Source organism: Triturus cristatus, chromosome 6 (assembly GCF_964204655.1).
Source record: "Triturus cristatus chromosome 6, aTriCri1.1, whole genome shotgun sequence".
NCBI lineage: Eukaryota > Metazoa > Chordata > Amphibia > Caudata > Salamandridae > Triturus > Triturus cristatus.
In genome coordinates, this window is record NC_140589.1 from 1,314,701,213 (window position 1) to 1,314,713,344 (window position 12,132).

General features: G+C 42.4%; 1 protein-coding gene across 10 annotated transcripts in view; it reads right to left on the bottom strand.

The window, feature by feature from the left end:
• Positions 1–12,132, bottom strand: part of LOC146821355 (uncharacterized) — a 60,655-nt gene that overhangs the window by 7,788 nt on the left and 40,735 nt on the right. For 6 of the 10 annotated variants that reach the window (XM_085612295.1, XM_085612294.1, XM_085612298.1 and 3 more), the window contains exon 4: positions 10,345–10,449. In XM_085612295.1, the coding sequence (XP_085468421.1) occupies positions 10,345–10,449 (105 nt within the window). Of the gene's footprint in view, positions 1–4,477; positions 4,583–10,344; positions 10,450–12,132 lie in introns of all 10 variants that reach the window. The other 4 variants (XM_085612291.1, XM_085612290.1, XM_085612289.1 and 1 more) reach the window with 1 other exon arrangement.

The following is a 12,132-nucleotide window of genomic DNA, read 5'->3' on the forward strand; positions in this document are numbered from 1 at the left end:
TTTAGACTAATATGACCATAAATTTTAAACCACTTGAATGCTTGTTTTCAAAACCGATAAAATGAAACCAGGATGGAAATTACAAAATAACCCCAAACGTTATTTTTTTAATTTAGTGATTATAATGCAATCCTTACTTTTTAATTGGGCCAATTTTTAATCCACCTCAAAATTTACTTTGAGTTCCTTACGTCTAGTATAATGGGGTGACTCAGTGCCCCTCAGAACCTGGGTATAAGGTTTAGAGATAAAGTTGGTTCTGTCGGGAACAGAATTACTTTCTAGCTTTACTGATTAAAACAACCATATATCTGTGTATGGCCCGGCTTATTCATACAACTGTATCTTTCTTAAATCACGCAAAGAGAAAACAAAACAACAACAAAAACAAGGGAACACACAAATCATGAGTGAATCAATCAATATATTGAAGGAACTACTTTTTTCTTTTTTACATTATAAAGTGTGTGAATGACACTAATAGGCTGTCACACAAAAAGTTCCTTAGCAGCATTATTAACAACTACCTGAAACCAGCGATTGGTAATTACTCGGGGCGCACCCCCGTCCATCGTTATTTTGCACACCATGCCACCTCAGTTTGGACCCAGCTATATGCAAATCAGTCTGAAGCATGGATGGGGAGATGTTAGCTGACCAAAACGGCTTCTGCAGACTTGACCAGAAATGTCCCCTCCACCAGTGCAAGCAGCATACACAGAAGCAGTGAAATAGCATGCACTGGTGCAGTGGCAAAGGTGGCCCAATGGTCTGAAGGGCCCTTTAAACCCCGATTTGTGCTGTATTTTAAAAATCGAACAGCAGCCAGGGATCCTATTTCCTCCTACCGTGCACTAGACCCATGGTAGACTGGCTACACAACTGCACAGAAGCAAACTCTAGCTCAGGGATCATTGGAGATGCATGCTGTAGAGCGAAAACAATAATTGATGGACAGAATGCAGAACAATGTCAAACAGAGATCTGGGCCTAAATCCATCATTTTATTGCTCCCCATGCCATTCCAGTTTGAACCCAGCCATATGCAAATCAGTCTTGACCCTGCGCTCAGTAGGAGCAGTCCAGCTGGAACTGCCAGGCCAGGTATTCCCTGGACTGGAAACAAGCATCCTAGGAACGCTTCTGGGGTTTCACCCCTCATCAGCCAGGATAGCTTGACTACAGTGGCACGGAGAGCATGGGACCCACATCTGGGCATACCCGTCCCACTTGGGTTGACAAATGCAAAAAGAAAAATTGATGGACAGAATGCAGAACACTGTTATACATTCCCCCAGTACAGAGATCTGGGCTTAAATCCATTGTTCTTTTGCTCCCCATGCCATTGCAGTTTGAACCCAGCCATATGCAAATCAGTCTTGATCCAGCGCCCAGGGGGAGAAGTCCAGCCGGAACTGCCAGGTCAGGTCCTCCCTGGACTGGAAACAAGCATCCTAGGACAGGTTTCGAGGTTTCACCCCGAAACATCCAGGATAGCTTGACTCCAGCGGCATGGAGAGCACGGGACCCATGTTTGGGCATACCCGTCCCACTCGGGGTGACAAATGCAAAAAGAACAATTGACGGACAGAATGCAGATTAATGTCATACATTCACCCCAGTACAGAGATCTGGGCCTAAATCCATCGTTGTTTTGCTACCCATGCCATTCCAGTTTGAACCCAGCCATATGCAAATCAGTCTTGACCCTGCGCCCAGTGGGAGCAGTCCAGCCCAAACTGCCAGGCCAGGTCCCTCCTGAACTGGAAACAAGCATCCTAGGACCGGTCTCGGGTTTTCACACCTCATCAGCCAGGATTGCTTGACTCCAGTGGCATGGAGAGCATGGAAACCCAGGCTGTTTAGTTATGCAGCTGAGTGACTTAGCGAAGATGTTGCTTTTCATGTGTGCGCTTGTGCACTGCATACAAGGCTACACAGTAGCAGGACCCAGCAGGTGAAGCGAAACCCTTACAGCAATTGTAGTGAAACAGTTTAATGCCCCCCCACCCACTTCAAGTAAAAAAACAATTATTAGGCCCACAGAATGACAAACACATTTTGTCAGAATTATCATTTAGTACTAGCAGCTCTGGACATATTTAACAACTCAAACATTTCAACTATGTTTTAAAAATGCAATCCGGTACATGATTGCTAACATTCTAATGGCAGTCAGGTCTCCTTAAAAGTGTAAATGTAGCTACAGCCTGATTGTTTATCAGAAATCGGGGAAGGGGCTTTGAGGGTTATTTGGAACCCTCCATATCCTCCACGTCTTTGACACCTACTTCCAGGCAGGACAAGGATCAAAAAGACTTTACTGATAATTTGTCACATAGTGGCTTACTGTTACTCTTGTTTTCTTACACTGAAATCACAGCGCACAACACAGTTCTAAACATGATGCTTTCCTCTGTTCCCCATGGACATAATAAATGCTCCCCTAGACTAGAGCCTCACGCCCCCCCCCCACCCTTAGATTAAGTCAGGCACTGCCAGAGGTGTCCACTCCCTAGTTCGAAAACCTTTTCCATCAAAATTATACCACTGATTTTGTCTTCTCTCTCCTTTTTATCAGATGATGAAATAAAGCAATGGTAAACAATCCCTTTAGTCTTGCACTGGAAATTAGTAAATATTACAAAGGTCAGAAAGGCCAGTATACGAAGCTCAGGGATACCCCAGAAAATACGTTAAAATGTCGGAGCAATGGGTTGATTACAATGCGCAGCCCGAGGCTAGTAGATCCGCAGTCGATACAGAAGTTCAAACTTTTGGTGGTCCCAACCACTGACATGGCCTCTGGCATTATTTTGGGACCTACCTCCTTGTACGCTCTGGAGACCTCCGGGCTGCCTGTGGGTGGGGATTGTGCGGAAAGCATTGCACATTGTTGTTATATGTTTACCACGTCGTATGGTGTTGAAATGTGTTCTAAAAAAATATATTATAAAGGTCGCCCTTAGGGCAACTGTACTAAGAAAATCTTCTGGCTGCATCTACAATATTCAGTGTGCTGAAACCTGGGACGATGAGGAAGGAAACACTGCCTGTCCCCTACACTGGACCACACTTCTATGTACATTCATAGGGCTTGCTCTTCACAGTACATCCTATGCAACTGCACGGCCGTCAATCTCTACATAAGTCTCCTCTGTGTACGCAGAAAAAGCTATTTCTTGACACTAATAGTTCGTTGTTTATGGCATTTGGCACCACATTAAAGTGTAAAAAAAGAAAGAAAAAAAACATCACAGTCCATTTCCATTTGTGTACCCAGGATCTGGAACAACATCTCAGTATCCATCAGGGCTGCCCCAATTCAGGAAAGAGTTGAGGACACACCTCTTCAAAGAACACTATATCATGATGCAGAAACGGTTCACACACAAGTTACCTCTCAGATCACTTGTTGACCGTATCCTTGCCTGTAACACACTGTGGTGTGTGTGTGTGTGCACGTGTGAGTGCGTGTGTGTTTTTATTTGCTCCAGGGCAATCAAGTGTGTCTTAAGGTAAATAAGACTGAAATTGTGTTACCTAAGCTCTTATTTCCATTAATATGTTGACTGTTGGAGAATTTAGCACTCAAGAGCAGCCAAGACCTTCTACAGTGTACCTCCTGCGTGGGAAGAGACACACGTGATTGCCCTGGAGGAAATAAACCCAGAACACAATATCTTTTGTCATCAAAGCCTCCTCTTAGATAGATTAACCGAGGCCTCAAATGCCCTGATTGGGAGTTTTCAACTGAAAACTGGTTTTAGCAATGTACTGAACTCATTTATGAGTCGGAAACTTTTACCGACTCCTAAAATAGGTTAAGCGTTGTAGGCGTTACTTCCAAATAGAAATTCCTATCCACCTGTATCAATAATTTAAGGCAAAAGTGGCGATCACCGTTGAAAAGTTACTGATCTTCAAGCTGGCTTTTTAACCCATTCGTAAAAAGGGAAGAGGTCACTTAGGGACCCCTTCCCTTTTGTGAATGCTAAAAAAAAAAAAGTTAGTTCGGCCCACAGAACCACAAGAAACTCTCAAAAACTCGATTTCTTTTATTTTTTATTGAAATACGATCACATACATGGTGGTCTGCTGACCACTGCAGGCCACAATCCCTGTGCTGGGATTCAGTAGTACTGAGACACAATCTGCTACATACCTCATTAATATTCATGAGGTAGGTTGGATGCGACCCACTACGAATCAGATTTTTAAGAACCGACCCTAGTTGCAAAAATACTTGATGCGGACTGTGACCAGTATTTTGTGACTAGTAAAGAGCACACCTGGCCTCTAGATCCCTACCTGTGATTGACGTTTTTAGTACAAAGAAAGAGTGAAGTGCATAATCTGGCTGCAGTGCACTACCACAGTTAAAAAAATATGTTAAACAGTGTGTTGGTGGGGATCTTTTGGAGTTTACATGTGCCAAGTTTATTTGATGCACAGCAGCAAACTACTATTTACTCACCAGCAGAAAGGTTAAACTTTTTCTCACTTTCATGCTGTACCAGGGGATAGTCCTCAACCTCTTTTTTGATAGTGAATGAAATAACTGTCTCTTCAGTGTCATGCTCTGCAATGACAGAAACAAGTATAATTAGAGGCTGACCATTAGCAGTCTCGACCACTGGACATGGGCACATCTAGGAAGTGGTTCATATTTATTCACACTGATGAACAAACACACTGTTGCATCAGATGAGCTCTACTTCTGGAAAGAGCTATGGACAAACGTGATAAGATTACACTGGGATACCCCAGTGATAACAGGTGAGCTTCAAACTCCTCACTGACACCATGCAGACAGAAGCAACTTACCAAGGACAAACAAAAATATTACAAATTCAGTACAAATTCAGTACAACATCTTGCTCATATTAACCAATGGAAGATAAATAGCAAAAGAGAGAAATATATATATATATATATATATATATTCACTGAAAAAAACATAGGTTTCAGGCCTGATATAGTAAGGAATTAGCATTTACAAAACCTTAGAAATTCACTGAAGGTTTTAGGGGTGTTATAGTTAGCTGGACATTTCACTCGTACAAAACCATTGAAATTCCTCCGATATAGTTAGTTGTACTAACTACATCTCGCGCGCCCGCAATCCACTGCTGATGATGTCACATATTACATCATTCATGATATGGTCAGTGACATCACTGATGACATCTCAAACATGACATCCCACATTTTGATGAAGCCCCGGTGGGTGGCGGTCCCCGGGGCTGGTGGGGCCTGAGAGACCCTCCACCCAATATTAATAAACCCCGGGGGTGGCGGTCCCTGGGGCAGTGTGGGGGAGATTTGGACCCCCCACACTATTTTTTAAAAATGCCCCCGGGATTTGCCCCCCCCCGAGGGCCAATTACCAAAGAAGCGCGGGAGCCCGCGCTTCATTTTTTTATTTATTTTAGGCCGAAATTTGCGCTGGGTGCGCGAATCTCGCCGATTTTTTTTTTTTTTTTTTTAAATGCTTTTTTTGGCCCTGGGGGTCCTTGTGGGACCCCCTGAGCAGGCCTAGGGGGTCAGGGTGTTTCTACCCTGCCCCTTTTTGCGTTTTTCACGTTTCTTTTGCTGATTTCTTGTGCCTCGGTTCTACCGAGGCACAAGATGGCTGCCAACACTTCCTGATTTGGAGTGTTGACAGCCAAGTAGAGTACAGCTCGTGCACGGCAGGGTGCGCTTAGGGTACGCGGATCCTCCGAGGCCATAGATATATATGTACTTTTAAATATCATTTTCTCAGGAACTACTAAACGGATTTACACCATTTAAGCAAAAGGCACGAGTCTGAACTAAGGACTACCTCTTTGCCAAATTTGGTGTAATTCCGTTCAGCAGTTCGGGCTGTAGCTGCGGCTAAAGGTCCTATGGGAAAATGCATGGGGAAAACGCGTTTTGGGACCCCCCTTTTTTCTCGGACCGCGCTTGACGAATCACCGTGAAACTTTCAGGATAGGAGCGGACCGGAGCTGGCCAAAAGTTTAGAAAATTTTGTGAAGATTCGTCAATCGGCGCCAAAGTTATTCCAAATAGAATGTTGCGGATTTCCTATGGAAAATAGGTCCTAACTATATCTACCTACTGGCGACCGCCAGTAGGTAATATATATATATATATATATATATATATATATATATATATATATATATATATATATATATATATATTCTTGATTCTACCTCACTAGTCACAGCACTTTCTGAAACATGATCACTTTCTCCTTGCTCAGTACGTCAAGCTGATCGGCTTCAGAGCCAGCATGAGGCAGAAACAGCTGCAGCACTACAGATGCATGTGGGTTTGGAGAGCGGAATGAGGGACAAAGGAATGCTTTAGCATTGACAGAAAGATTTCCTAGTGCTGATTTGACCAACTTGGAGGGTTAAATCTTCTGAAAACAACAAGGATGCTTTCTGAAACGGAGATGCCTTTCTGTCCAAAGAATCATTCACATGTGCACAGGGAGGATTTCCCTGATGGCTCATTTGAGGATTTCTTGGGGGCATCCTTGTTACCTTAGGGCAGAGGTCTTCAAACTTTTTTGCTCTGAGTCCGCCCTACCCAAAATATTTTGAAGTCGGGCTCTTCTCCAAAATGTTATGGAAAGGCTTCAAGGAGCTGTGGGGTTGAGCTCAGGGGGTCGGGCTTATGAGATCATTTTAGAAGCACTTTTTCAGTAGCCCTCATTCCTCATTGAATGCGAGACATATTATAGAGCAAATAAAGAGCAAATACATTTAAAAAAAACTGAGCTAGACAAAAACCCTACTCTCTTTAATTGAGGTCTTGTGAGCCTCTCACACTCTTGGGTACCAATGCAACTGCGTCTTCCGCACTAATGATTGCTGGGTCTTGAATATCAGTCTGTCCCTCTGCCTCTTTCACCCCTTCCACGTCACATCTGGCAGTCGCTCCAATCTTGAAACAGACTGTCTGCCCCTTTCAAAAATAATGAGCTCCCAGGTGTTGCCCACCTCTTTTCAGCACGGGTGCCCTAATCCCTAATGCTCTCTCCATGTCTCTATTGTAAATTAAGACAGACATTATTGTGATGCAGATGAAGAATAAGGATGGAAAAGATTTAGGGCCTGATTTAGATCTTGGCGAATTGTGTCTCACCATTGCTTTTTCAACGGTCTTCCAGCCTGCTGACTTTGCGTTCCGCCCGCAGTATCTAGATGTTGTCAGATCTATGGCCAAAAGACAGACGAGACCCGTCGACTCCACCAGAATCGTCCTACCGCCTCGTCGGCATCAGAGGCAAAAGTTGCTTTGGGAGGGAGTCCCGCCAAGAAGAACGCCGAGCCCATTACGATGTGCCTTTCCATTGAGGCAACTGTGGCTGGAACACCTCCATACTCGAGTTGGTTGGTCACTCTACTAATACTGGAATGCAAGGTAGTTGTAACATAGACTGAGTCGGAATATACCGTGATTATGTCACCTTTTCAGGTTCACACTTCAGTTTGCATCTTGAACCCCATCATACAGGTCCTCACTGTGCTGCTACTACTTGACCACAACACTAAGTTACCCCGTTGTCGCCGGGCTCTGTGGGTGTACATTCAACAGTGTATGTATATGCTGTTGGTGTGCAATGTTATATGTTAAAAAAAGTGCATTACACATTACCTACATGCACATATTGACAGATCCATAACATGTATGAGCAGTGAGATCATGATAAGTAGTACAAACCTGTCTCCACACACCTATGGCCTACCTCCATTAGGTTTCCAGCGCCAGGACACCGCCAGCAAAACAGGAATATCTAAATTAGCTCAACACAATCCCGCCAGCCCGACAGAGTACTGTCAGCCAGCTGAGAAGACTACCGACACGGCGGACCACAGTTTGATGATGCCACATTTCAATACGGCAGGCGGGATTCCATCAGCTCGACAGAGTACTTGGAACCGCCGTTGAGACAGGACGATGGTAATCCCGACAAGGTCTAAATAATGCCTTTATAATTTCTGGGCGGCAATGCAAGGATGCTGATTTTTGGAAAGTGCCTTTTTAATGGACTTATAACAATGCCTACACTAGAACCAGTCTGGTTCACTATTACTAATATGTATTCTTTGAAAACACTTGTTTCATCATATACATGGCCACTGGAATTATGCGATTCTGCAGCAGCTGAATTTTTTGCATAATTATGGATTGGCCATTTAAACAACCATCTGCTGCATAATCAACAGATTTTAACAAAAAAAATATATTTCTAGCTCAAATTGATTAAATGTTACTAAAACATGGCGACGGGTGTGCGCACAGTGGAAAGCTCTTCGCAAAGGTTAACTGGTAAACTTTCCTGTAACTTATATCTGTATTGTTGAATTGCTACTAATGAGGTGAAATCTTTGCCCTGACAGGACTATCATGTAAAAAAATTACAAAAATAATTAATACAAGCGAAAAATGTGCCACATTATACTGCATAATTTGCCTTTCCTTGCTGAATAATTTATGTTTTGAAGCATACTTTGGTGCTCCCCTACAGCATAATTTCAGTGTCTCTGATCATATATACACAAAATGAAGGTGTGGCATCCTATCTTATACTGTGTGTAATACAATTTTAGAATAATGCCTTACATATTTACAGTGCTTTCTGTTACATGCTGGGACCTCATAGCACTATAAATACAAAAGTCACTAACCTGCACTGTACCAACCAGGATTTAATTCTGTGACTCTGTGGTCTCACATATAGACATCTTGAGTGATCACATTAACCAATTGACGTTTCATAATGTGAAAGAGTGCATTTCCCACCAATTAGTTTAATTTGCATATATTTTAAACTTACGGTTTGGCCATTATTTTAAATGCAATTGCTGTGAACCTGAAAATACAACAAAATACTTAGAAAATATCTTCTTGTTTTCCGCCATGTCTATGCCACCAATAGTTTAGGATCACAGTTAACTTACTTTTATATGCACTTCAACCTTCATGGAAATAAAGACAGTCTGGAAACGTGAAAAGAAAATACAGTTGCGCTTCCAGGCCATCTTCTTTAACACATACCTACAGAGGCATTTGCGCCCCCCTGGGAACGCTGCTGCGGACCCCCAGGGGTGCGCACCCCCTAGTTTGAAGGCCTTTGCCTTAGGGAGTGAATATGTGTAGGGTTGCAACTCTTTAATGTTATGCACCTCTGAGATGCTCATGGTCATTGTCTAGATAGCACCTTAAGATCACCCTCAGAAAATGGGTGATTTTAAAAGCTTACTTTTTATCAGAATTCTTTTTGACCCAGTGGAGAGTGTGTCATGAACAAAGAGGCGATAGACACTGAGAAAAAACAAACACAAGCCACTTTCTTTTTTACACCAAGCCTCCTTATCCCCTCCAAAAACCACAGAAGCCTATACAACCATTCCTCTTCTAGTAATAACTAATTCACCAAAGCCTGAGGCAGACATATTGGGCAACTCTTAACTTGTAAATCAACACTTCAAAGAAAGAATTGTTCCAGCTGCCCTCAACCAAGCCATCATCACACCACTGCTCAAGACACTTTCCCTTAGCCCCACTGTACTTGACAACTACAGTCCCATAAATGGCCTCTGCACTGTATCAAAAGTGATTAAGAAAACTACTATTAAAGTCCCTGGCCACCTTGATAATAACAACCATCTTCACTCACTGAAGTTCAGCTTCTTCACAGTGTTTCACAAAAACATCCCACAAAATCTTGGATGTTAATCACAATCCTACTGATGAAGGGAAGACAAACCTACTAGTCTTTGTGGCCTTCAGCACTGTTGATAACAAGATGCATGCCCTAAACTCTAAAGTCTCTCAACCGTCTTCGACCTCATCCTCTGTTCTTGTCCTTATTCTACAACCATTCCTAATGACGCAGACAGACTGGGTTCCTTCCTTTAATGCTCCTGGTCATTCCTGTTACTAGTTCTTTTCAACATCAAGGTTTTCTCCCCCTGATAAAAATAGCCATCTACCCCTTATTTACCACTGACATGCACATAAATATGAACTATAGCCATGCATCACCAAAACACAAAATAAATACCAGACTATAAAAGCAGGCCAGCTAGCACCTAGGTCAGTTCCTAGAAACGTCTGCAAATTTAGACCAATATTTTGCGACTAGTAAACAGTACATCTGTCCCCTACATCATTACCTGGGATTGTGGTTTTTAGTACAAAGAAAGAGTGAAAAGTGCATGATCAGGCTGCAGTGCACTAACAGTTTGATAAAAATATGTTCAGTGTGCCGGAGAGGATCTGCTGGAGTTTACTAGCGCCTAGTTTTTTATGTGCAGCAGCAAATTATTATTTACTCACCAGCAGAAACATTAACCTTTTGCTCACTTTTGGGCTGTTCCATGCGATAGTCCTCAACCTCTTCTTTGATGCTGAGTGGAATAACTGTCTCATCAGCGTCTTGCTCTACAATGAAAGATGCAAGTATAATTAGAGGCTGACAATATGCAGTTTTTGATCACTGGGCACGGGCTGATCTTGGACATGGTCAAGAAACGACTAATTTAGCCAAATGTCTTCGCTCATATTAACCAAAGGAATATAAATATCAGAACAGAGAAATAATTTACTTTATTTTCTAAAACACAAAGCCTACAGTCATAGACAATTCTTTAGTGTCCAAATCATATTGCACTTAGAGCCTGATGTACTATTTACTGGTCACAATTTGCGACCAGAAAAGACTTTTATAAACCGTCTATGTTTTAAAAAGTTCCAATTCAGAGTGGCTTGTAATCTGAACTACTGCAGGAATTTAAATGAGGTAGGTCGCAAATAGTGACTCACTCTGATTAGGGGACATCACAGGGAGGAGGCCTGCTAAGGTCAGCAGACCACCATATCTGTGATTTTCTTAAGGAAACAATGCTGCAATACTAAAACAAAGGAGAAAAAAAAGGGGTTTACTTTTTTCCGGTTTGGGAGTTGCCAGTGGTCTCCCCAACCTCTGAAACTACTCAGCAAACCTTTTTTAACATTCACAAAGGGGAGGGCGTTCTAAGGGTCTTCTTTCCCTTTTGCAAATAGATTACTACACCTACTTGGGAGTCTATAACTTTTCAATATTTGCGACCTGATTTAAACCCCAAAACAGATACATTGCACACTGATCAGTATTTGGAAGGGACGCTTACACGACCCTTTGAAAATACCAAATTGATATAAGGTTGTAATCCCATGTTAGAAGTCAGTAAAAGTTTACAGATTCCTAAAATGGGCTAGCACAAATTCAGAATCACAAACTCAGAATTGGAGAATTTGTACTGTAAAAATGATTTGCACATGTGGCCATTAGTTTCATATGCTATTTATATGACACAAGAAAGTGACAATGTCACTACCCAGTGTAACTTGGTTAAATCATTGCCAAACATCAATTAAAGGTGAAAGGTAAGAGTAACTTTCTCCTTGCCCAGCAAGTCAAGCTGATCTGCTTCAGAGCCAGCACAGGCAGAACCTGCTGCAGCACCACAGGTGAACAGGGGTTTGGAGGACTGTATGAGGGACAAAGAAATGCTGAAGCATAGACAGAATGATTTGACGACCTTCCAAAGTCTTCCTAAAGCATCAAGGACGTTTTCACCCACAGATATGCCCCTCTGTCCAAAGAATCAGTCATATGTGGACAGAGTAGAGGTAGATTTCTCCGATGGTTCATCTGAGGATTTCTTCAGGGCACCCTTGTTACCATAGGGAGGAAATATTTGTAGGTTTGCAACTCTTTTAAGTTCTGCACCTCTGACATTGTAATGGTCCTGGCCTACATGGCACCTCAAGATTGCCATCAGATGGTGGGTGATTTTGAATGCTCACATTTGAACAGAATTATTTTTGTCCTGGTAGACAGCATGTCATGAAAGTACAGGTCACAAACACTGAAGCAAAAAAAGCCACTTTCTTTTTCACGTCAATCCTCTTAATCACCTCCAAAAACATCAGACGTCCATTCAACCATTCGTCTTCTAGTAATAACTTATGCAACAAAGTCTTAAAGCAGACATCTTAAGCAACTCTTGTCATATAAATCAACGCTTCACAGAAGGAATTGCTACAGTTGACCTCAATCAAGCCGTCATCACCCAACAGATC